The sequence below is a fragment of the Mytilus californianus genome, unplaced genomic scaffold (assembly GCF_021869535.1).
Source record: "Mytilus californianus isolate M0D057914Y unplaced genomic scaffold, xbMytCali1.0.p SCAF_5, whole genome shotgun sequence".
NCBI lineage: Eukaryota > Metazoa > Mollusca > Bivalvia > Mytilida > Mytilidae > Mytilus > Mytilus californianus.
In genome coordinates this window covers 114,388,404-114,416,166 of record NW_026262701.1, presented here as the reverse complement: position 1 = coordinate 114,416,166, position 27,763 = coordinate 114,388,404, and the positions used below count along the sequence as shown (strand labels likewise).

The following is a 27,763-nucleotide window of genomic DNA, read 5'->3' as shown; positions in this document are numbered from 1 at the left end:
CAAAAAATGCCCCCCTTTAACTTAGGCAAGAGGAAAATAACTACTAGTATATTAGTTGATTTTACAGTCATCAGAGACATATGGTATATCTCTGCAGTTATGGTTTATTTAGTCAATGGATACTTTGTAACGTACGAATGTAGCAGTGAACGTCCCGGAATATTCCTCTGTTAAGAGAATTTCACATTCAATCGCGCGTTCAAAATTGATTTGCAAATAAACACAAAGAGGAGATTATGGGCCAAAATGCGAGAACAACCTGTACAATCTAAACTTTATATCTATCAGTTTGGGACATTGGTTTTTCTGAAGAATCCTCCAAACCGTTACTTTTGTATTTAGTATAGATTTTTGTTAGTTATATCGAGGTTAGTATGAAGATAGTTGCCCAATCTTGTTAATTATGTTAAACAATCTTTAGAATTGCGGAAATGAGGTCCACATTGGCTAATTGTATACACGAATAAAAGGTCAAAATGCAGATCAAGCTGTAACATCCACATCTGAAATCATTCATTAACATCTACCCTAGTGGGCAATGATTAATGACATGTACATAACATATTTTTTAAATCACTACAGCCTACGGGTAAAAAAATTTGTAATTGTACATTACAATAATTACTAAAATATAATAGCAAGCAATAAAAAATATAATGTTTGATACTTCAGTGTCCCAAACTATGGATTTGGCTTTGAAAGATACAAAGGAACCCCTCTGCTTTTTTTAACTTTTGTTTTGATATGGAATTCGAACGAATTTATTTATTCATTTTGCACCCCTCACAGATAAAACAATGTACATGTCAAAGAACATATTTCAAAGAAAATATTCAATAGTTTTTTCTTCTACAACTTAAACCTTATTTACAGAATTCTAAATCCCGTTAACGTAAACATCTCGCTGTTACTAGACCTATATGAGAGCTCAAATCATCCAGTAATAGCGATTGCGTTTTCTTTTAATTTTACTTGTAAGAAATGATAAACGCATGCAATATTTATATTAAATTTCCGTTTATTTCATAAAGGCAGAAATGTTTCAAAATATAACTTTCTCACACTCCTATTTTTTTCATTCTATAAAGCATGATTTGTCCCCAATCAATAATTGGATGTCACCTGTCATTAAAGCAGAATCGATTACTTGTAATGAAGTCACCCAAAATATTACACTTACATGACTAATTATACATTCCTCACTAATTTCTTAAATACTTAATATTTTAATAAAGATATTTATATTAACGTGCTCATTCGTAGCTAGACTTTCGAGGAATAAACATATAGTTCTGTGACAGTGTTAAGAAACCTACCAACTTCAAGATGAATTTGTTGGGGAAATTCGGAATGGTGTTTCTTATAACTATTAATATAGTATTTGTGGTAAGATTTTAATTAATGATTATAAGCTATGTTAATATGTTAAGTAATAAAAGATATAATCCTTTACAAAGTGCAACTATTTTATTTACATTAAAAATCTCCAATGTTGGAAAAATTAATGAAGTAGCTTAAGAAAAAACTTCAAAAACTCATCTTTATGTTAAAAGTCGAATGTTGTTTAGATAAACAAATGCAAACGGTCGCGTATTTATTTTCCTTCAAATTTGTGTAGAGATTACGGGATATGTGACTACCTTGTTGCATGACCCCCGCAAATTCACAGCTTTATTCAAAACAGAAAGTTTACAAAACTTTGAACTGTTCTAAATACTAAGGATTTTCTAAACCTTGAATAGATTACCTTAGCTGTATTAGCAAGTCCTTTCGATATTTTGGATTCTCAATACTCCTCAACTTCGTACTTTATTTGGCCTTTTAACTTTTTTGATTCGAACGTCACTGATATTTCTTTTGTAGAACAAACGCGTGTCTGGCGTACAAATTATAAGCCTGGAATCTTTGATGAGTTTTTTTAACTATGAATTTTAAAAATTACGTTTTAGATTTTTGGAATAGCTATGATGGCGGCAGGTATTGCAATCCAAGCGAAAGGAGGCGAATATTTACAATCTTATCTCCCTTTGCTAGACAATATAGAAATAGGAAATACCCGGATGGGATTCTTACTTCGAGCAGTAGCCGGAATCGTCATAGCAACCGGGATCTTTTCCATAGTTGTGTCTCTGATGGGTATTGTTGGAGCTTGTAAAAGACTGGTAGTGTTGCTCATCATCGTAAGTGTTGTTGCATGCAGTTGTTAGTAAATGTATACATTCATCGTCAGTGGGTTATCATAATAATAATAATGTCAAACGAGTGTAAAATATTTAAGTGAAATGATAAGTACTATAAACAAGACAACCATAATTCGCATATATAAAAGATTGTCTATAGCTAAAATGAGGCGACAATTTAAAAAGTTTGGGGACTGACATTAATTGTTTAAATGATTCAATTCAACTTATAAAAAGAATGGAATGTTATATAAAAAATAAAAGATTATTATATTTCATGATTTAAGACAAAAAATGTAAAGATTAAACTAAATCAATGTTATCTTATTCTTATAAATAAGAAGATGTGATATGAGTGCCAATGAGACAACTGAGAATGATTGAAAATTGAGTTTGTTACTCGTTCTATATTCGTGTCTAGTTCTTATATTATATATACATATTTCGTTTCAGTATGGCGTGATTATAATAGTTCTATTAGTTTTGGAAGTTACCGTTCTGGGAGTTTCTTTCCAAATAAAACAAGAAGTAAGTACATATATAAATGAAAAATGTTATTTTCTTCGAACGTAACAATTATCAGAATGCAGACAGAATAATTGTTAAAAAAAATGAATGGTTCAGACATTAAGTATTTATTTGTATCGCAAATGTTTTGGAATTATTATTTTTGCAATGAATACATTGTAAAATATTAATAAAGCATTGTAACACATACGATCTTTAATTTAAATGCTCGCTGTTTGTATAATTCTTTTCAATACACGTGTTTTGCGGGGTTTTATTAGCCTTGTTCAAGTACTCTCATCTGGAATCCGATAAGCGACTAGTATTTGAAACTAATGTCATAATTTATTTTGACAGTTCCAAGGAAACTTGAGACAGAAGATGTTACAGTTGATTCAAAACTATGAAGGCGATTTTGGGAGTATTCTCACAACCGCTTGGAATTTCCTGTTTCTCACAGTAAGTTGTTACTGACGTTATTTGTTGACAAAAGTTGTATGTGTTTTCACTCCGTATGAAAACACCAATAATAGACCATCTAGTGGCAGTCCTTCGCTGCAGTTATTTTTAATTGAAAACCACCAATAATGAATTATCCTTTGCTCCAGTCGTTTTTTAATTTATTTTTTTTAATCAGCGTTTCTGTTTTCTAAAACATTCTTTTCCTGATTTTTGGATATATTATTCTATATGATTATGAAACACGCCTACTAAGAAAAAATGTTTATGCAAATTTCATATTTTAAAAAAACGTACTTAATTTACAGTTTCAATGTTGTGGTGTAAATCAACAAATCCAAGTCAACGATTTTATATCAACATTATGGTGGACTACACCTGCAAGAGGTCCACGGGTAGTCCCAACTTTTTGTTGTAAAGGAGCTACACCAGACAGCGCTACTACAGCTTTCGTTCAACCATGTACATTGGCTGTTAATCCTGCTACGAGCTATGTCGATAGGGTAAGACTACTCAAGCTTCTATAACATATCAATTGAGGTTTGTAAAATATTTGCTTTAAATATTTCTTATGTATCGACTGTAATATTATGTACGATGCTAACAATGGCTAATGTAGGATGAGTTTCTGGGATTTTGCTCAAAACTTAATTTAAGCTTTAAAACCTGTAATTACATAATTTACAAACTTTTTTTGTTATCAAATGATGTTTGGCTCTATCATGGAAGCATTATTCGCCAAAATGTTAGTGTTATGACGATATAAGAAACAGTGTTCAACTTCTGAACAATAATGCAATCTGTGTGTGAAAGCATTATGTAGCATTGTAACGTCTTTCATTGTCGGACACAAATACATATACTCTGCTTGTAAGAAAATTAAATCATGAATTTTAATATCAGCATAGACATATAATACAATGTATCGTATATCTCTGATATTAGATAGCTAACAATTAAATCATGTTTATGTCTAATTCTATAAACTTTACGTGAGTATATCTGGGCTTTATACTTACAAATTTCCAAGATGATACAGAGGATTACTTGAAAACTTTGGTTTAAATAAACTTCAAATATGCATATATTAATGCTACATTCAGATACTTTTTTGTACTTGTTGAATTACAAAAATTTCTAGTTTCCCTTTTCCCCTAAATTATCTCCAATATTTGACGTGTTGCTAATTTGTTTTATTTTAGGGTTGTTATGACATATTGAATCAACTCTTGGACCAATACACAAGTGCCTTTATCGCCATCTGTATATTAATTCTTATTGTACAGGTTAGTATTATGTTTCCTATTTTCATCTTTTCGGGTTAAAAACATGAAAAATGATTTTTCGGTAAATTTAAAAATATGCATAAGACCTCATCCCAACACGTTGTCGACGAAACCAAAAGCAAAAAAAAAAAAAAAACAGCAACAAAAAAACCAACGCTTTTACTAGCGTTCTCCATCTCAGTCACAATGAACCCTTCAACGCAGACTAAAAGTTCACAGATATAATTATTTATACGAACTTAGTTTATTGGGAAAAAGTTGTAAAAATACTGCATAGTATTGTCTAATGTTCATGTTAACATGATAAAACTGACTGCATTAAAATTGACTGATTTGTATGTCGAAAAAATATAGATTAATGATGATTTTATAAATTTTTGACAGTGACGAATAGACCCTGTCATATAATCTCTCCCTTACTACTGCATCAATTTACCTCCTGCTTCAATACAGTTATTAATCTAATATTAATGATTATTTGGATTGCACATCTATTTACCTCCCCCTTCAATATAATAATTAAACGTAACTGATTATTCGGATTGCCCTGATACTTATGGTCATCGAATATCAATTCCCATTTACCTCGCTATTGAAGAGTGGTTAAATCAACATGATTTAGTCTGGGAGAACATGATTTATTTATTAGTTGTTATTGGCTTTTAACTATAGCTTTCAGTAACTGCAGGTCCTTTTATTTCGGTGCTTTGTGTCTATTGCTTTTATGTTAGTTATGCAACTGATTTTTACAGTTTGTTCTTATGTTATGCTGTGACACCACTGTCCCAGGTTAGGGGAGGATTGAGCACTCACAACCATGTTTAACCCCGTCTCATTCTTTATGTGCCTGTCACAAGTCAGGAGCTTGTAGTACAGTAATAATCCTTTTAACTGTGGTGGATAGTTGTCTTATTGGCAATAAAAATCTCCTCATTTTGATACAACTTCGTTTTCGTTCATTGCAAGATACATGTATTAGTTTCAGACATTTTATTTTTTGTTACGTATAAGATTCAAACTTACCTTTATCGTGGAATATAACTATTTTAACTTATTCATTTTTGCAATATTTCAGATTATCGCTGCTGCTACATCGTTTATTTTGGTTTCACAGATTCGCAAAGAAGACAATGAGTTATCCGATAAGAATTGAAACACCGAATTCATATTTATCATAAATCCAGGTCATAACACAAGAGATTTATATAGAATTTCGCAGACAATGTGATTGTGATTGCCTTCTGTGTTTGTATAGATATCAGCGGTCATTGGTAAAAAAAAATAAACTGTTGTTTCATGCCAAATAATAGATGTATTGTACACTGCTACAAAGCTGTTGGGATTGTGGTTTGGTTGACTTTAACTGCTCACGTTATAATGGTATGTTGGTATCATGGAGCTTCAAGAACAGACCAGAAACTTATAGATATATTGATATTTTGAAATCTTTGATTTTTTTTTTACTTTCAAACTTTAGTATATTTGTAACTTTTATTCGTGTATCATTTCAGTAATATATAATATAAATATTTTAGGAATATGAATACTTGAATTTTTATATGTTAATAGTCCTATGTCGAAGGCTTATAAAGCAATGTATTATTTAGCTCAAACTGATACATTCTTATACAACAACCAACTTACAATGGTGGGTTCTTAAGAAACTTAAGCTGTGCAATTTCTTTCAAGCACCTTGAGCTTTTAACAATATGTGTGATAATTGTTTAAATGTTGTAATTGTTTGTTTTTATGTATATGTATATATAATTGTACAATAATTTGTTTTTTTTCTCGTGAATACGCCATAATAGCATTGTGTACATTTTTTTTTTGAACAGAGCAGACTCTGTTGCAAGTAGTTCTTAGTCCCAGGCATTAAAATTAATCGTTTTTCTAATCTGATTTTTATCTTTGTTGATTTTAAAAAATAGACTGTTTATACATCCGTATATCCTTCTCTGTCCGTAAACCGTCCAATGTTCATCTTAATTGTCAAACTCCGAACAGTGGTCGTTTCCGTTCCGGAACTATTTCCCTTTACTCCACTCCATCAGTGTAGAGTAGTATGCGGATCGGAGCTGGAACTGCCGGGGAGTTTGCTTAATTGTGAAACCACTCGTTCAATTTTAACCAAATTTTGCAAGAATGGTGTACAGATCTAATCTATAATGTTTTTGTAGACAAAACATGCATCTAGCGTACCAATTAATAAACCTGGTATCCTAGATGAGATTTTTAAAGTATTTCTTTGTTTTAACAAGTAGCATGATTTGAAACATAAAACTTAAACCGTGTGGTGTATATATTTAAAGTAACAGGTATCTGCACGACAAATATGATGGGTTATTATTCAAAGGGGCAGTCCGAATATTCCGACAACCCATTAGTCCGACCGCTCATTGATTCGACACCCAATTAGTTCAACACCCCTTTAATCCACACCCCATCATTGTCCGATCCCCCGTTAGTCCGATAACTCCAATATATAGTCCGACACTGCAATATTTAGACAAACAATAACATCTTGTTATTTCAGAAAACCGACTAATGAGTATATTCTTTTTCTATTATTTAAAGAGGAGGTGCGTTTACATTGATACAGAGGGTTCTGCCCATTGTCTGAACAGGTAATGCAAGTTATCTCGGCAAGTTGGTGTATTGCCGGAATAATTCAGGTCCTCCCCGTAATCGACTATTCATACTCACAATAATCCCATTTTTGCAGAAGTCAGGGCTAATCTAGTTTGTGTGCATGTGCAACAACAAACAGGAGTGAAATTAGGGTTGGACTTTCATTTTCTGGACACCTAAGACAGTTGGAAAACTGGTCACAAAAAATCTCTCTTCCAAATAGAACTCTTTGAAATGTTTGAAGCGTTCTCCTTAAGGAATCTATTTACTTATATTGACGCATGAACCATGAAAATGAGAAAAAGATCGGATGAACCCTGCTAGATGGTTTCAATACACCAAATATAGTTGATTATTGCCTATAGTATCTATCACAAAAACTTGACCTTGATCACTGATCCATAAAATGAGGTATACGCCGGTTCGATGAACCTTTCTTAAAGACATGTTTAGAACTTTCAAGGATTACATAAACCAAATATATTTATCCTATTGGGTAATTCACATGATAAATATAGATTTTTAATCGCAATATCCTGATTTTAGCTTAGAGAATTGTTAGTGTCTTTTTAAAAATGTTGTTAGCTTCTACCTTTTCATACAAACTATATAAACACTTATACACAACAACAAACATACGCTTCTAAATATTATTTACATTTTCAATGTATAATGGTGTATGTTTATTTGCTTTGTTTTCATGTATGTTTCTATTTATGAAACATTTACTGTCTTTTCTAACCTATTGAAGGTAATCAAATTATATCTGAGAACAACTACAATTGACATTTTATTTCCATGACAACATAAATTATATATATTTACATAACAATTGAGAAACAGTTTTTTTCTGTATATTTACACTAAAACTCATGAACATTTATTAGACAATAATTTAAACAAAAAATGACAAGCAGATGTTCATTTTAAGCCTATCCCGTTTAAACAGTTATATTTTTAGAACTGCGCATGCAAAAACTTGCTAAACATTTGGTTGGAGTGAATCGAACGTTTTACAATAAATGCGATCATTAATACCACAACAAACGTTTTCTCATTATTCAAACCATTGTGTTGTTACAACTGTAGTACTGCATTCATTTCCAAAAACGACGGGAAAACGTATTTTATCGTGAACACAAAAGCTATATTTGTGTATCCATTCCACACTTATTCAGCTTCATCTTTTCCCATCTCATTCCTTTTCACAACCCGACACATATAGGGTGGCGGCAGTAGAACTGGTGATGCTGAAACCATATTGCGTGGATCGTGTGATTTTAGTTGTGATCCATTCGGAACAACGAACGTGAATTTTTGCAATATGTATGTGGTATACAGGAACATTCGATCAAGCGCCATTTCATATCCAACACACATTCTCTCTCCGACTCCAAAGGCAATTAAACTGAAATAAAAAACAAATCATATGCAGTAGTTGAACAATTTTGATGTGTGATTGACAATTATTTTGAATGCAAACATATGTAGGGTATACGTCAATATGATTGATTGTCGGTGTCTAACACCACTTTCAGCACACTTGGCTATATCGTGACAGCAATGGCAGTTTTTATTGGTGGATGAAGCCAGATTGGCCGGAGAGACTCGCGACCTTCAGCAGGATAAATGACAATCCTGCTCTTTAAGATTGGAGTCGCACACACTTTTCACACAGCCACCGAGGACCCTATACGTCAACGAGACAGCAACATAACAACACGAAAAACCAAAAAGATGTCTATGAATGCCTATAGCGACGACATGTATTTAAAAATATCGTTTATGTGCAGTCCTTGACCAAGTTCACAAAAATTGAGAATGGAAATGGGGAATGTGTCAAAGAGACAACAACCCGACCAAAGAGCAGAAAACAGCCCAAGGCCACCAATGGGTCTTCAACACAGCGAGTAAATCCCGCACCCGGAGGCGGCCTTCAGCTGGCCCCTAAACAAAAATGTGTACTAGTTGTGCATGTTTTCATAATGACTACTATCTACTGCTAATGATTTACACTAAAGGCTGATATGATAATTTAGTTGTGAGACTTTATTTACACCTGGTTTGGTCTTCTTGAAAACAAAAAGAAATTAACGACTGACTAAAGTTATCTAAATATGAGCAGCAATCATCAAAAGAAAGATCTTATTATGCGTACGATTGCTTCGAGAAATATTGATTGATTTATTGATTGATTGGTGTTTATCGCCACTTTCAGCACTATTGTGTTTTTTCGTGGCGGTCAGTTTTTGTTGCCCGGAGAGTTCCACCGACATTCGGTAGGAAAACTAACAATCGTAGTCAATTAAGATTAGAGTCGAGCGCACATGACACGTACGGGATTCGAACTCACAACCTAAGAGTTGATAGGCTAGTAATACAGTAGTTCGACTACTTAGACCACTCGGCACCTGAGGTCCCCGCTTCGAGGAATAGAAAAAAAACCTTTCTTATAAAAAACACTTTTACATTACTAACTTTGTCATATTTGGATGTTTTTTGTCAATGAGTTGGCCTTCTTCTGTCAGATATCGCTCTGGCTTGAATGTCCATGGATCTTCCCACAACTCCTCGTCGTGATGACAGGCAAACAGATTTCCAAATATCTAATTTTACAATGATTAAAACAAAATTTAGTCATTTGTAATATGCTTTGGTAGATAGTGTATATTGAAATTGAGTAAGACAATTGTTATCTTTTATACAAAATGAAAACATTTGCATATAATTGCATGCGTCCGAAGCGCTTTTGTGGGTTTTCCTCCACCAGGAACGCTCAAAGACGAATATCTAAAAGCCAAAGATGCAATAAAAAACATTATTTATAATTATTATGATAATAATGATAATACGTTTGTATTTTTATGAACTTGCTGTTTCTCAAGGTGTTTGTATTGTTATTACAGGTTTAGCTTTACCAAAATTTGTTTGAAAACATTAAATCTTCTATAAGAAAAAAAACATCTATGAACTTACAATGGTTTTGGGAGGAATTGTGAACTTAAATATATCAACTTTCTTTCTGTTATAGTGAGGCGCCGTAAGGGGAAGATGAGACTGGTACCGAAGGCATTCATATATACAGGCTTGAATATATGGCGTCTTTTTTCTATCGTCCACTTCCGGATGACGATCTTGTCCAATCACATCGTCAATCTCTTCTTGAATTTTCTGCTGCATCTCGGGAAAATGGAGCAATAGAAATATGAACCCCGACATGACAGCCTTTGTGGTTAAAATTGCTGTAATAAATTGTAAAATGGTAAAACAACATCTTGCAAGATTTAAAGGCTGGCAAGATTTAATGACGTAATTAAATATCAGCTGATGCAAATAAAGTAGTGATATATATATATATGAGGGGGGATGGGGGGTCGGAGGGGTCCTGATCCAGAAATCCCGGGCTTAAAAACATGAAATCCCGAGGTCCCGAATTTAAAGAAATTTAAATCCCGACATCCCGAAATTCGAAAGGATCAATCCCGAAATTCCGAGCTTAAAAACACCCGATCCCGGAGTCCCGATAAAGGTCCGACCCCTCCCCCCATATATGTTGAGTGAAGAATCGAGAAAGGAGTCAGCAACATGGGTTAGATATAAGTTAAGGCGACAGTAGTTTACCGATGTGAAAGTCTCGTAAATCAATTAGGAAGAGACAAATCAAGGTATCAAACAAAAACCGGGGGAATTTGTATGAACTCCAAAAGGAACGAGACCGATTGTGTCGACAGGTTAAACGTCATCCGAGAGCGTCGACAGGATAAGCATCATCCGAGAGCGTCGGCAGGATAAGCGTCATCCGAGAGCGTCGGCAGGATAAGCGTCATCCGAGAGCGTCGACAGGATAAACGTCATCCGAGAGCGTCGACAGGGTAAACGTCGGGTAAACGTCATCCGAGAGCGTCGACAGGGTATACGTCATCCGAGAGCGTCGACAGGGTAAAACGTCACCCGAGAGCGTCGACAGGGTAAACGTCATCCGAGAGCGTCGACAGGGTAAACGTCATCCGAGAGCGTCGACAGGGTAAACGTCATCCGAGAGCGTCGACAGGATAAACGTCATCCGAGAGCGTCGACAGGATAAACGTCATCCGAGAGCGTCGACAGGGTAAACGTCATCCGAGAGCGTCGACAGGGTAAACGTCGTCATCCGAGAGCGTCGACAGGGTAAACGTCATCCGAGTGCGTCGACAGGGTAAGCATCATCCGCTATGCATGTATCACCCGCCATATGTGACTTTGTTACTACTGCAAACGATAACGAGATTGTATAATACATCTAGTAGAGATACATTTATACTCCTATACAGAAACATTTGAATAAAGACCTTTAATATTTAATTAGGTTACCATAATAAAATTATAGAATGGGACGATTATTAATCTAAAGACATTTTTTTTATCAAAACTGGTATTCCCCCCCCCCTAAACACGATATAACTGTTAAATTTCACCGAATATCAATTAAGGTGGTTAAATTTTAACCATTCGAAATTTAATTTGATTGACGTGTTTGAGGTTCTAATTGGGGTTAAAAAAACGTCTTATATACCCCTGCTGTTTCCGGATTATTCACTGAAATCTCTGTGTCGCACACAAAACTCGACATAGTTGTAATGCGTAATATAAGCTATACAGTTAAAATTGAGAATGGAAACGGGGAATGTGTCAAAGAGACAACAACCCGACCAAAGAGCAGAAAACAGCCCAAGGCCACCAATAGGTCTTCAACACAGGGAGAAAACCCGCACCCGGAGGGTCGCCCCTAAACAATAAAGTATACTAGTTTAGTTAAAATGATTGTTTATATAAAATGATGACTTATTCTTTATGCTTTGTTCATTGACCAACTTACATGTGTTAATTAAATCCATGGCGATTCCATGAATATGGTCATCGGTAAGCCAAGGCTTTCCCCTTTCTAACGCCTGAAGTTCCTGTGATCGGAATAGCTGATGAACCATGCATTTGATGTTATTCGTGTTATAGCTGTTCTGAAAGACAAATTAGTTTATGTTATTTCAGTTTTATGAGTTGCATAGATTCGTCCCTAATGATGACAATGCTATATGACATCTTTTGAAATGATTGATAATTTTGCTAAGTACTAAAATTAAACGCATATCCCCTAATCAAATTATAAGTACTGTAGAATCCGTTAAAATGAAAACAGAAATAAAAGAGCTTTTCGTATTCCGTAGACATGTTATTCTTTAAAGTATTGATATAAGATTTTTATCTTGTGTACAACCCCATTATCTCGTGTATATGCATCGTTATCTCGTGTATATACATCGTTATCTCCGTTATCTCTGGTACATTCATCGTAATCTTGTGTACATTTATTGTAATCTCGTGTACATCCATCGTTATCCGTTATCTCGCGTACATTTATTGTTATCTCGGGTACCTTCATTGTTATCTCCGTTTTCTCGTGTACATCCATCGCAATCTTGTGTACATTTATCGTAAGCTCGTGTTTATCCATCGGTCTCGATTATCTCGTCAACCGTAATGGTGTGTACATCCATCGTTATCTCGGGTACATCTATCGTACTCTCGTGAACATCCACCGTAATCGTGTGTTCATTCATCGTTATCTCGGGTACATCCACCTTTATCTCGTGAACATTCACCGTTATCTCGTGCATCTCCATCGCATTTTCTGTTTTATTTGTTATATATATTATTGAAAGATAAAATGATGAAATGGTCATGTATATTCCATTATTCACAGTTTTTTTTGTTTTTAGTAATGCATTTTTATTGATAAGATGCAATTTAAAATTATGATAAGTAACCCTAACTAGGTATACGTATATATATACCTTTTCACGAGTACTTTAAAAAGGGTATATAAATAGAAAGAATTTGTAACGAACTCATATGCATTTGTGACTAAAGTAATGTATGAATAGACATTTTAAACTTTCGAGTTGTCTTCCCTTTACCAAAATTCCAGGATTCAAATAAATATTCATCTTTGTTGCTTACCCTCAAATCAAATAGCAGTGCTTTTTGTAAATCTTTTTTTATTTTTTGCACAAGCTTATAAAGACGTTTGTAAAACTGGAAAGGAATCCATCGTATCCATGGAAATTTTTTGTACACTCCATGGATCTGTGGTTTGATCATTTGGTCTCCATGACTGTCAAAGTCATCAACATGTTGTTGTAGTATGTGTGAACAGTTACCTGCAAACTATATAATATAGATATTACATGTAAAGCATTGCTGAGTTTCGACAAATGGTATTTGTTGTCGAATGAACATTTTGGTCGAAACTTAAGTAATGATTTTGAACTAGTTTAACCTTGTCGCATTGGTTGATATAACATTTGATTTTGTAAGTTTTTATGGACTTCCCTTTTTTCAATTTATCTTGGAGTTTTTTCTTATACTTTTTTCCATAACATGTATAGGAACAATACAGACTTGTCAAAGCATATGGTATCTATACAAGGTTAGTTATACATAGTATACATATTTATCAGCTTACGAAGGAATACCACTTCCTGGAGTTTAAATATAGATTAATGTGTATATTTTTTGCAGGTGGTTAATTATCTAAACCTCATTTACAAATTCTTTACGACATAAACCAGTAAATAATTATATAAGATTTTTTTTATACCAACCAAAGTTCCAATCATTTTACAGAATGACGGCCGAAGAACATTCATGGGGTCAATAGGTCGCCCATTCAGGTCGATGAAATCTTTCACAACGTCATTCATCATGTTTGCCGCAAGTGACCGGAAATGTTCTGACTGAAATCCATGGGTATCCATAGAGTTAACCATTTCTTTCTTCATAGCTTTGAATGTAGCGTCATATTTTCGTAGCAGAACACACTTGTATTGATTACAGATCTTGTAGCCAATAAAATTTGGCGGTCTATGGTTCATTAGGGTTGTGTACTCCTCAGAATCGAAGGCTTTTCGAATAGTTTTTGGACTATTTAACACTAATATTCTTCTGCCTAGTATTTTCACTTCAAACACATCTCCGAAAGCTTTCCACCATTTAGTAAAGTCTAAATGCATGTTCGGAATATCTATCTTTAATCCAAACCAAAACACTCCTTTCGGCCCAGGTGGTAGATTCTTTAGATTTTCTTTCGTGATCCAACCGTAGAATAAAAAGATGGTGATTGTCACAACTCCAAGTAGGATTTCAAACAACATTTTCTATAAAGATAAATTATTGGAAATCGTGTAACATATCTGTTGTTAAGTTAAAATATTAAGTCCAAGATACATCACTAACTTTTCTTACCTTCTTTTGAGTTATATGTCTTTTAACAATTTTTAACATAAAAATAATATCCTAATCTTAATATTTTCTTCCTTAATTTAGATTGTGTTTCTGGTTACCACTTAAACCAGTCCGGAAATAAAAGTCTCAAGGAGGTACAGTAAAGTACTCTTGTATCCTCTTATTTGGTTCCTTCCTCGTCATTTCATGGAAATGTATGTTTCAAGAATCCATTCAGTTCGTATTTCTTTCTTTGCTGCATAGAGTTTATTCGTTCCTTATAAGCTCATAACATTTTACGTTTTAAGTTTTTTCTGAACAACACACAATGTATGGTGCATAAAAATCTTAGACAGTCGATGTTTGTAGTACTATGAAAATTTAGACGGAAGAGACCTGTTGTGTGGTTAAATGATAGCCCTTTTATGACCAATAAGTGTATATTATAGTGGACATTAAATTGTAGCATCTATATTTCACCTCTACACATGCTATAATATATAAATCATATAATATAAACCTGGACTACTTTCAAAGGAAGTAAAGTCACATGTACGTACTTGACCTGTAAATTGGTGTATATATGTACATAGTGCTTCTAACTACGTATCAAATAAACGAAAAGAAACAAATGTTGAAGTTGCTCAACTTTAAAGATTTTAATTAAAGATACACATTTCACGTATTTACATATAGAAAACATATTTTGAATCAAGGCCACACAATATTTATTTTAGATTCTTCGGATTTTAAGAATACACAAGAAGGTGACACATGGATGAAGGGTGATGAAGGGGGTTATGTGTCAATAAGTCAGCAACCTAACGACAAACAAAATATCAAGACAACTAGAGGGCAACATAGTCGTCAACAATAGACAATTTTTTTTATGGAAATAGTTTAAAGAGTTGATAGTAAAAAATGACGCTAAAACAACACTATACATCAGTACAAACTCGGATATCAATTTAATTGTATGATTGAAAACTTTGGACTTTTATTCCGTAACAAAAGCAGAAAAAATAAGTAAGGTATTTTGTTTCCGGCCTGTGGTGAAATTGTGTCTGATTGTAAACTTCACTTTTCCAGAAGGAGTCCAGGTGTCTAAAATCATTTGCATTTGTGGTTTAAAAAACAAACAAACAAAAACAAAAATGGTGGATCAGCAAGCAGTCAATAAAAAAATCTCAACCTGGATAAAATATACATTTGCAATGTGTATTCTAATTATTATTTGTATTCTTTTTCAAATAATACCTGTTTAAAGACAGACTCAATGAAACAAAGAATTATAATTTTCGTTTTTTTTCAATCAGATCGTCAAAATGTCAACGTTTGGCAAGTGTAGTTAAGCAACAAAGATAAGTGCATGTCTTTACATTAGCACCATTACGTTAAAACTGCGTTTTGTCATTTTTGTATCGTTTTCTCTTAGGGACTCGAACTCACGCTGCTGAGACATTAGCGCCAACACATCCTGAAGTTTGTCAAAACCAACTAAGCTATAAACAAATATCTTTTTATCCTTAGTCGGGTAAAACCTTTCATTGTTGGTTGAATCTACCGTTTGTAGTCGGATCGAGTTATGCCTGTACACTCGTAACTTTGTAACACAGCAAATGATGTACAGTAGCATGGAGGTGGTACATTTGTGCAGTTCATCCTGCTTCAATAAATCGGATGACAATGTTACATGTCGTAAAATTACTCAATCTACATTTGACTTTTTTTTTTATTTTGTAAAGACAATTTTCTCCAAGCGAATATAGAGAACTTCGTATATGTAGTAATTGTTCTCAAATCTTAATAATCATAGATTTGTAGATTGATAACTATATGCAACTGTAAAATGAGATGAATTTCCATCTTTAATTATCAAATTAGAACCATCTTACCTTTTTTAACTGCTGAAGTATGTTCCACTGTCTGCTCAATCGCTTAATGTATTTGATACTGTAGTAATCTTTTTTTTATAATTGGTTGTATCAGAATAGGAAAACGTACCGGAAATCTATATACATCACAGGAAAACGAAGAAGATTGGTCATATGACAAATTGTACTTTAATAAATAAATTGTAATCTTCTAAATTATGAATGAATAAAATTGGAAACTCCAAAATCGCCATACAGCAGGAAGATCCAATATATGATTTTCAAGCTGGTCCTTTCCCCGGAAGAATTTCACGTCACAACGCAAATATCATCACATTACAATGTACCATCCCGTTTTCTCCAGAATTACCCCAGATCAACCGTGGCAGTTTATTCATAAAATCGAAATTGGAATCTCGTGTATAAAGCACCATACAGCAGAGTTAACAGACCTAGTATGGTCCTATAAAGCGCCATACAGCAGAGTTTACAAACTTAGTAGGGTCCTAAAAATCGCCATACAGCTGCATGTTCGGTGTGAGCCAAGGCTCCGTGTTGAAGGCCGGACTTTGACCTATAATTGTTTACTTTTTATACATTGTGACATGGATGGAGAGTTGTCTCATTGGCACTCATACCACATCTTCTTATATATATATTAACAAACTTAGTAGGGTCCTATATAGCGCCATACAGCAGAGTTAACAAACCTAGTAGGGTCATATAAAGCACCATACAGCAGAGTTAACAAACCTAGTAGGGTCCCATAAAGCGCCATACAACCGTTGAGAGTTTAAAAGATCCTATAATAGGTCCATACAACAGAGAAGAAAACCTAGGAGAATCATATAAAACTGCCATGCAGTACACTAGGGTTAATAAGCCTAGGAGAATCCTATAAAAGTGCCATGCAGTAGAGTTAATAAGCCTAGGAGAATCCTATAAAAGTGCCATGCAGTAGAGTTAATAAGCCTAGGAGAGTCCTATAAAAGTGCCATGCAGTAGAGTTAATAAGCCTAGGAGAATCCTATAAAAGTACCAGACAGTAGAGTTAATAAGCCTAGGAGAATCCTATAAAAATACCAGACGGTAGAGTTAACAAGCCTAGGAGAATCCTATAAAAGTAACAGACGGTAGAGTTAATAAGTCTAGGAGGATCCTATAAAAGTACCAGACAGTAGAGTTAATGAGCCTAGGAGGATCCTATAAAAGCGCCACACTGTAGTGTTAACAAGCCTAGGAGGATCCCATAAAAGCGCCAGAAAGTAGAGATAATAAACCTAGGAGAATCATATAAAAGCGCCAGACAGTAGAGTTAACAACGCCAGGAGAATCCTAAAAAGACAGAAAAATAAACAACCATAGGAGAGTCCTATGAAAGTGCCATACAGCAGAATTAGCAACACGAGGATGATCATATTTAAGAGCTTTACAACAAAGTTAATTACACTTTGAGGATCCTATAAAATCGCATAACAACAGAATTAAAAACTCTAGGAGGGTCCTATAATATTGCCATACAGTAGAGTTAATAAACTTTAAAAGGATCCAATAAAATGCTTTACAGTAGATTTAACAACCCTATAATGATCCAATAAAAGCGCCATGAAACAGGGTTAAAACCCTAGGAGGATTCTATAGAAACAACATAAAGCAGAATCGTGAAGATGTTTTGACACGCCGAGATTATGTGTATTCTGGTTAGTTTTTTTGCTATTCTATTGAATTCCATTCTCCTATGCTTCCGATCGAAGTTTTATACAAAACTGCTGTTTGATATTATCATTACCATTAGTCAACTTCAATGCTGTTTACTGTCAGTACCACGTGGTCGTTACAAGTCATTTTACAACGCTACCGTTTGTTTGATATGTCTGGTGTTAAATTTGGCTGCTACTAGACTTTGGACGATTACTATTTCTTAACAATGTTGCTTCCGCTCCATACAACTGAATTAAATTTGGTATTCGTCAGCGTCATTCCTTATTTGACTATACACCTAGGCTTGTCTTGTTTGTCCGTACACCTAGGCCTGTTTTGTTTGTCCGTACACCTAGGTCTGTCTTGTTTGTCCGTACACCTAGGCCTGTTTTGTTTGTCCGTACACCTAGGTCTGTCTTATTTTCCCGTACACCCGTACACCTGTCTTGTTTTTCCATCTACCTAGGCCTGTTTTGTTTGTCCGTACACCTAGGTCTGTCTTATTTTCCCGTACACCCGTACACCTGTCTTGTTTGTCCATACACTAGGCCTGTCTTGATTGTTCGTACACTACGCCTGTCTTATTTTCCCGTACACCCGTACACCTGTTTTGTTTGTCCGTGCACATAAGCCTGTCTAGTTTGTCATATACACCTATCTTGTTGATTTGTCTCGTGGTTGCATTGTTCCTATGATGTTTTTATGTGATACCCCTGGTTGTATTGTATTTTCTACCTACTAGAACCTTTGTAAACTGTTACGGTGTTATATGTTCGTCTCCATCTACTTTAAACAGTCAATTTCACTTGTTCATAATAAGTACTTCCACTTGGTCGATATCAATCCTGTTAAACTGTATTGTCGGTCAGTATAGTATTTTTTGTGACATGAGAAATGTATCCGTAGAATTTCGCTGATGAGGTTACAAAGGAAAACAGTTTAGTGGAATTTTAACTTCGTCCAACTCATGTTTTAATCTTAATTTTTTCACACAAAATTGAATTATTCGTTAATGTGATATTAGTATATAAATTTTATCTAGTACGAGGTTTATGAACAGATATTCATTTGCAACACGCCTCAAGTATTTCCATCCGGGTCTTTTTGGAAAACAAATTGAATTTATTTCGATTTAGAAACAACAAGGAGTTTTCAGGGATATAGTTTCAGATGTTTTCAAATAAATTATGAATAAAAGAAAAGTGGGAAATACTTGGCAAACTTTCCTGATGCTTAATAAAGTCATATGAAACGAGTTTCTGGTAATTATAATGTTTACGAAATCCAAATTAAACGACAGACAAAAAATCATTCTGTAATTGTTGGACGACAACTTTACGTGCAAACTAACTTTCGGGTTTTGGTGTCGAAGTTTACCGACGTTACATATATATATATTGATAAATACACAGAATCATGGAATCGAGATCGAGATAGAGAGAGACAGAGAGAGAGAGAGAGAGACTATGCAACCCACTAAACTAACTTTGAAAAAGAGTTTTGAAGAGAAAACGGCGGAATGCGATAATTTCAAGAACCAAAATGTCCAACTTGTATGACAGTTTTTATTTTTCAGATGTCTCCATTCAAAGGGTGTACACTCAAGAGGATACATGTAAAAACCATAACAAGAAAAAAGTATACATCGAAGAGAGGGAACAAACTTATCAGTACAAAGCAACAAATGAGTAATAATTATCAGAATGTGTATATAAGCAGCAGAGTGATGAATAAATATACATTGAAGGTAACGGTACATTGAAATCATATACATGTATTTCTATAACATTTCGCCAGTTCCGATTTAATACATAAGAAACCATGCATATTTTGAAAGCCACGACACCTGCACGATTTTTGGCCTTCGTTGATATTCTTCAGATTCTTCAGAAACAAGGTTTCCAATTGTTTTTTTTTTTAACTCTATAAGAATTAATTTTATGTTAGCATTTGATAAAAGTTTTAGATGCATCGATCTTTACATTCATCTTTATGTTTATTTTTAAATTTTACTTTGTTTCATAAAAGTTGTTACATTAAATATGCTTAAAACCTTGAAGCATTTCGCTCTTTTAGTAGTACTATATATACAATTATAATGGTGTAACTAATGCATACCTTTTTGTTGCCTGATATTCCGTTCTCTCCGATATCACTAGATTAACTGTATTCAATTCGTTTGAAACAATGCCCTTTACTAATGGTTGATTCGGTTTGCTGTAGACTGCAATGTACAATATTCGTATCATATAAACAACTTAATTTACGGTAGTTGAAACACTTAAATAGTTCAGTAAAATTTATGTAATATGGGAAGAAGGCCCTCCAAGTTGAATAATATGTCGGGAAGAAGGCCCTCCAAGTTGTATAATATGTCAGATATGTTATAATTATTGTCGCCTTTTAAAAAATATTTCAAGTTAAAGTTTTATTCTAATTCAAAATGTGGCAAAGAAAAGAAGAGAAACCAGAGAATGGCGATGGGAGTCACCACAGGGGTCGCATCTCGAGTAAACAAGTAAAGTGTCATATGTTGTTTGATTTAAACATATTTACTTCCCACATTTTCTCATGAACTACCAATTTATCCCCAAATTACAAGTGGTTTTAAAGTTAAGAGAGCTGAAACAATTTGTGTACATATGCACATAAACTAAGTTTTTGACGACGACCTTCAATGTTTTTGACGACGACCTTCCATGTATGGTTTTCTTCCTGGTATACTTGACACATCTTTTAGTCCTTGAGTAATAATCATTTTTCAATACCAAAACCCAAGGCGTTTGAAAGTTTGAGAGCGGAAAAGATTATTTTTAATTTTTTGTAGTTTTTGACCATGACCTTCACCGTAAGGTTTTCTTCCTTGTACGCGATTCACATTTGTAGTTGTGAATACTCATGTCAAGTTTCTTTACTTAACTCCAAGGGCTTTGAAAGTTAAAGAGCGGAACTGATTTGTGACGAACGGAAGGATGGATGGATGGAAGAACGGCCAAGCTGATAACTATAGACCTTCCGCGGATCAAAAAATAGGGGTCCTAATGCAAAGAAAATTAAGGGACATATGCCTGTTAATTTGAATATGGTTATATACTAAAAATTGGCCAATCTTTCAAATTTCAGGATATTTCATTTGGTAGAATTTTAATAAGACATATATATATATAAGAACATTTGTTGTTCGACCTGTTAGTCAAATGCGTTTTGTTAAAATATACTTTTTCACTTTTTTGGTCTTTTGGAAAATGTTGTTTGTGCTGTATTTAGACCCCTCTAACAAGAAATTTGTTTGCCTTTATTTTGCATGCACACGTATAAAAATTGCGGTTTTTATCCAACGCAATCATAGGTTTGAACGTTGTTTTCAATTTAGACTTGTTTATATATATATATATATATATATATATATAAACAAGTCTAAATTGAAAAACATGTATATATATTTATTGTGTTGCAACCTTATAGTTCATGCACGAATCTCTAGTCTTCAGTAAAGATTAAAAACAAAAAACTTTTGATGATTTTTTGGAGAAATTAAATCTTTGAAAATGACTCTACCGCTTTTAATAAGGAATTGTCTTGAATTAGTAATATTGTAAACTAGTGAATAGTGTTAGAAATTTGCTAATACAGATTTGATATATTATAAATAACGAAAAATGTTGCTATCTGTTAAAGACTCTTATTGTTTAATACTATTACTTCGATTCCATGAATTAACCTTCTCCAGGTTTTGATGGTTCGTGTTTCTAAAAGCTTAAGTGTTAGGTACTTGTTATTCGTCAGCGTCATTTTCATTATTTGCCTGTACACCTGTCTCGTTTGTCCATATACCCGCCTTGTTTGCCTGTACACCTGTCTCGTTTGTCCATATACCCGCCTTGTTTGCCTGTACACCTGTCTCGTTTGTCCACATACCCGCCTTGTTTGTACACGTGTCTCGTTTGTCCACATACCCGCCTTGTTTGCCTGTACACCTGTCTCGTTTGTCCACATATCCGCCTTGTTTGTACACCTGTCTCGTTTGTCCATATACCCGCTTTTTTTGCCTGTACACCTGTCTCGTTTGTCCACATACCCGCCTTGTTTGTACACGTGTCTCGTTTGTCCACATACCCGCCTTGTTTGCCTGTGTCTCGTTTGTCCACATACCCGCCTTGTTTGTACACGTGTCTCGTTTGTCCACATACCCGCCTTGTTTGTACACGTGTTTCGTTTGTCCACATACCTGCCTTGTTTGCCTGTACACCTGTCTCGTTTGTCCGTACACTAGGCCTGTCGTCTGGTTTGCCAGTACTCATACCTTGTTGTTTTGTGTAGTGGTTCCTAGATTAATTATGATTTCATTGTGTGATACCCCTTTTAACATTGTTTGTAATGTATGTATGTATGAATGTACTTAAATTCCTCCGACATGCGAAGCACCCCTCGAGAGTGGAATCTGTGGACACTCCCTATAAAGAATAATGGAAGATTGGTCACTTAACTTATATACAACCCACCATCACGGACAAAGTCCCCAACCCAACACCAAGGGAGTGTTATGACAACGAGAAGTCTGTTATTATGGTGGTGGAAGCCGAAGTACTCGGAAGGAACCACCGGGCTTCTTGGCGGAAACAGAAGATGTATCTACATGTATCTACATATTGATCTCCAGGTCAAAGCCGGGGGACACTTTGACCTACCGAGGACCCCAAGTACCCATTCTAGTTTAAACTCCGGTTTAGGTACCAGAGATGTGTGTTGGAGAGTGAAAATCACCCTTCTAATGTACTCGAATTTCCAACGACAAGAGTCAGGATTGAACCCTGGACCTTCAGTACTGTATCCAACAGTCTTAACCACTGGACCACACACACACACACAAATGTTTTTTCTACCTACTAGAATGTTTGCAAACTGTTACGGTATTACATCTTCCTCTTCATTTACTTTTAATGGTCAAATTCACTTGGTCTTGATAAAAAAAACGGTAAGTATTTCCACTTGGTTGATATTAATGCTGTAAACGGTTAGTATACATGCATCTGGTCTATAAAACTGTTAAAAAATATATTACCAGTTTATCGATGTAAATATTGTATACAATTAAAATGTTGGCATTTGCACAAAATTCAAAATACATCCATCTTTATGGATTATATAAAAAATGACTTTGTTTCATAAGAGGGTTTGGATTTGATATTGTTTAAACCTTGAAGAAGTAGTACTATACAATTTATTGTGTAACGATCTAGATTGACAACACATCAACGGATCAACGTTTTTTTACATAGCGTTGACCGTGAGGGCATTCCGATGTATTGTTGCCAGAGAGATTTCCATTACGTAACTTTCGTGTTTGACTGGTAACCGATCTATAATCTATAAATACGCGGACATCATTGAGTGCAAAATAACATTCCTTATCGCTTGTTATAAATTCATTTCTTCAATGAATACTCATAAAATATTTTTTTTAGAACATAAATTAATAATATGAAAATGTTTTGTTATATATATATAAGTAAAAAATCATTAATATCGATGCACACGTACAGAAAAAATTGTGTTAACGCATGCGGAAGAATATCTCAAGAACGTTTGCAATCTCCCATGCAGAGTAATCGGTCCTTGCTCTCTCCCAAGGACCGATAACTCTGCATGGGAGATTGAACGTTTTGCGGGAAAATATGAATGCCTACTCAAATCCAATCTATTAGAAAAATCGATTTTTCACAGAAGAGTGTCCACCATGCACTTGCATTGCACTATTATTAATATAGTAGAATAAAATGATATATAAATGGATGAAAATTATATATACATGTAACAGTAATATACAATTATTAATATAATATATAACAACAAACCCGGCAGAGTAAACTGATTTGTATCACTACAATATATTAGTTATTACGGTGAGGTTGAATTCCCTGTCATTTATTTATCATCAACGCACGAACTTGTCTCAGAATTTTTTTTATATCTGTACATTAACCTCACTTTCAGGAATAAAGATGTGATTTTTTTTCTGAGACAAGTGCTTGTGACCATCCACAAGAACTTGCGGTCATCCGATGTTCAGTACTTCAGTACTTTGATTTACATGATCATCGCGATGACCGTGAGGGCGTTCCGATGTATTGATGCCACACAGATTTCTACTTACGTAACTTTCGTTTTTGACTGGTAACCGATCTATAAATACGCGGACATTATCGAGTGCAAAATACATTCCTTATCGCTTGTTATATATATTCATTTCTTCAATGAATACTCATAAAAATATTTTTTTTTGAACATAAATTACTAATATGAAAATGTTTTGTCGTTAGAAATGTATATATATATAAGTAAAAAATCATTAATATCTATGCACACGTACAGAAAATTTATGTAAACGCATGCGGAAGTATATCTCAAGAACGTTTTGCGGAAAATATGAATGCCTACTCAAATCCAATCTATTAGAAAAATCGAATTATTATAGAAGAGTGTCCAGCATGCACTTGCACTGCACTATTATAAGAATAGTAGAATAGAATGATATACAAATGGATGAAAATTATATATACATGTAACTGTTATATACAAATATTAATATACATGATATATAACAACAAACCCGACAGAGTAAACTGATTTGTATCACTACAATATAATAGTTATTACGGTGAGGTTGAATTCCTTGTCATTTATTCATCATCCACGCACGAACTTGTCTCAGAAAAAAATATATCTCTGTATATTAACCACACTTTCATGTATAGAAATGTGATTTTTTTTTCTGAGACAAGTGCTTGTGACCATCCACAAGAACTTGCGGTCATCCGATGTTCAGTACTTCAGTACTTTGATTTAAAGGGGCTTTATCGCATAAAACTGAATGAATATAATTTTTAAGGCAATGCTATGCAAAAAAAATATTATATATTTTCCAATCAAAAAAGGGGGCGTATGCTCTCAATGCCCCCTTGAATCTGTCATTGTACAAACCTTTTTGTTGCCTGATATTCCTTTCTTTCTGATATCACTAGATCGAACTGATTTTCAAGACGTTTGAAACTATGCCCTTGTTGCTAAAGGTTGATTTTGAGTTCTTTAAACTGCATTTTACAATATTCGGGGTCTTTAACATGTGCTATGATTGGAAAAATAAATATTCAACCCATTCCTACATACTAACACAATAGGTTTTGTTCAAGCAATTAACACAAAATTACAGGTAAATCACAGTCAATTACGAGCACGGCAGTGTATTACACGCGTTTCAGGGTAAACTAAAATCTCTACAAACACAAGCACTGGACTAATAATTGATCGTTAATTCATTTTCTACACAGTTGTATTTTATTGACACTTCACATAGCAGATCATTATATTGCTTGGTACAGTCAAGGATTTGTATTGTTAGTCTTACTATACAAATCATTGGTATACTTATTATTTTGATTATTTATCTTCAATTTACCGTTTTAGTAAGTATAACGCTTCATGAACCACCCAATTATCTTGTTTGGTATACTTGTCCAATTATATTTGATTGCCCTTTAAAGAAAATGATAACAGACTCGCACATATTTAAAATGTCTTTATAGGTGGGACACAATAATCTAAATTCATTTTTTCAGCTTATAAACAAATAAAAGATAAATGTCTACTACATGTAGGAGTATAGTGTATATGATACATACAAGAATATGATCTCCTTGTGTACATTCCCTTCTTGATTGAAACCAACATAACACCAACAAATTTAAATACTGAAGCGTTGTAAAATTAATACAACATAATATAAAAGCCAAGTGTGTATTTATCAGTTTTTGAAGAGGCATTGATGAAAAAACTAGGTCGCATGTAATGTCCTGTACATAGCTTGTTGAACTATACAATACAATCATTTGTTTTACATACTTACCTCAATATAATTATGTATATGTGGTGTTTCCGTGTTTTGTTTTTTTTTTTTTTGGGGGGGGGGGGGGTCTCAGTGTTTGTTTCCCTGTTAGGGTCAAAATCGTTATGTTACTGTAACCAAGTAGATTTGGATGATAAGAATCAACTCGGTGTCCTTTTAACAAATGTATGGCCTATTCTATATAGCGCAATAGACGTCACAAAGCTATTTCCTTTTTCTTTTTATATCTGTTTTTCACCAAGTCATGTCTGGTCCAAATTGCGTCACAATCATCGGAAATATGCATCCTATTGTTGCAATGTGAATGTTCAAGTTTTGCTTGCTTATAAAATAGCTACATGTAAACTTCCACTGGACAGATGTCCACCAATAAAATGTTGTAAAACTAACATATTATAAATATACATGTAGGTCATTGCATGACCTATAACAGTAAGTACAGTAGCTGATACTATTAAAAGGGCATATAATACAGTTACAGGGGAGGTAATGACGTTGTTTACGTAAAATGTTATTTTCGCGACGTCAAACTGTGACATATCGGGAAAAGATGCATTTTTAGACTGATTTTTATCATTCAGGCAGATTTAAATTGAAAAAGTGTTAATGGACCCCTCTTTTTTAAAATGACAAGGTTTGATTAAGTATGAAGATTATTTGTACTAATTTTTATGAAAAAGTCACCGATGAATTTTTTTTTAAATTAGATAAATATACAGCAAAAAATGCTGTTTTTTTCTAAAATCATGAAACTTTGATAAAAATATTATTTCCAAAGAATAGTTATACAAATTTAGAGCATGCTTATGTAAATAGGATTTTCCAAATATTTTTACAAAAATCCGCTCTTGTTTATCTTTTGAAACAAAAAAGTTAGGTATGTCTATCCAACGGATAGAAATGTAAAAAAAAAAAAACGAAATTTTGAGTAAATGTCTAAAATTTCAACCCCATTTATCTCTTTAACTAGCACATGAAGGTATATTTTTATAACATATTTGAATTGACTAGGTGAAAAATAGCTTGTATGCAAATTTTCGTAAAAAAATCACCGTGGGATCAAAACTGTATCGTATGCCCTTAAGCAAGAAGTAAATGGCTCGGGAAAAGGAGATAGAAAATAAATTAGTTTCGTAAGATTTCAGCACTGTCCATACGGCTTTTTTGTATTCGTCAACGAAACCTTGATGGCCATATGGTTAAAAAGATTTGAGGTGTAACCAAAAGGGTTCAGATTTGAATTCCATGCCGTCACATTAAAAAGCCATATAATTGAGTATCTTGACGTCACGGGACACATATTTAAGGAAAGGACACATATACGAGGTTGGACATTGATTTGACCCATTACATATATGCGAAAATAGTAATCAAAATGTTTGTTATTCAACTGTTGTAGCTACAATTTTAAGTGCAAAGTTTACAATTTTTGTCAAAGTTTGCACCGAAAGACTTTCACAAATAAAATGAAATGATTTGTATCTGTAATCCTATACATTACTTTATTACGGATAGAATTTTGGTCTTGGGTCAGGATGCTCTCATTTTGTGGGGGTTATATATTCAAAATTTGCCAAATCTATTTACAATTGAATTGAGTTCTTAGCTAAATTTAAGCATGAATGATTTGGTAGAGTTTTAAATATAACGAAAGACGGTTATGGAATGCTTTTTTCAACCTCGAGGTTTTTTATCAGGTATTGGCTTGGATTGGTCGCATTGTAAATTATAGCGGATATTGTTAAAATTTACAACGAAATCTGTAATTGGTTAAGACAGATTTGATTTTCTATAAAGAAATTGAAGAACGCGTTATCACACATTATAGAGAGTATTTAAAACGAATTATAGGAATTTGTTAGTTCAAAATCTAAAATAAATTATTGCAATTTAAATTCGTTATATATATATACAGATTTAAATTGTTGTTAAAAAGTTTTAAAACGAAGTAAATTCGTAATACTA

The 27,763-nt window shown here is 33.9% G+C and overlaps 2 protein-coding genes across 5 annotated transcripts; one reads left to right on the top strand and one right to left on the bottom strand.

The window, feature by feature from the left end:
• Window positions 1-1,291: 1,291 nt before the first annotated feature.
• Window positions 1,292-6,334, top strand: LOC127700706 (tetraspanin-9-like). Its single transcript, XM_052204304.1, has 7 exons — window positions 1,292-1,386; window positions 1,950-2,180; window positions 2,634-2,708; window positions 3,045-3,146; window positions 3,455-3,649; window positions 4,349-4,432; window positions 5,508-6,334. The coding sequence occupies exons 1-7, from the start codon at window positions 1,327-1,329 to the stop codon at window positions 5,583-5,585; spliced, it is 825 nt and encodes a 274-aa protein (XP_052060264.1). The 5' UTR covers window positions 1,292-1,326; the 3' UTR covers window positions 5,586-6,334.
• Window positions 6,335-7,840: 1,506 nt separating this feature from the next.
• LOC127700705 (cytochrome P450 2D20-like) lies at window positions 7,841-25,076 on the bottom strand. 4 transcript variants are annotated; one of them, XM_052204302.1, is made up of 8 exons: window positions 24,877-25,076; window positions 20,014-20,119; window positions 13,702-14,253; window positions 13,058-13,264; window positions 11,919-12,057; window positions 10,040-10,305; window positions 9,542-9,669; window positions 7,841-8,471 (listed from the first exon to the last, which is right to left on the bottom strand). In XM_052204302.1, exons 3-8 carry the CDS (start codon window positions 14,248-14,250, stop codon window positions 8,234-8,236), a joined length of 1,527 nt encoding a protein of 508 aa, XP_052060262.1. In that variant the 5' UTR covers window positions 14,251-14,253; window positions 20,014-20,119; window positions 24,877-25,076; the 3' UTR covers window positions 7,841-8,233. The 4 variants fall into 4 exon arrangements, with proteins under 4 accessions (XP_052060262.1, XP_052060263.1, XP_052060261.1 ...); XM_052204303.1 differs by lacking the exon at window positions 20,014-20,119 and having other exon boundaries at window positions 24,877-24,922; XM_052204301.1 differs by lacking the exons at window positions 20,014-20,119; window positions 24,877-25,076 and adding an exon at window positions 16,216-17,271.
• Between the last annotated feature and the right edge of the window lie 2,687 nt (window positions 25,077-27,763).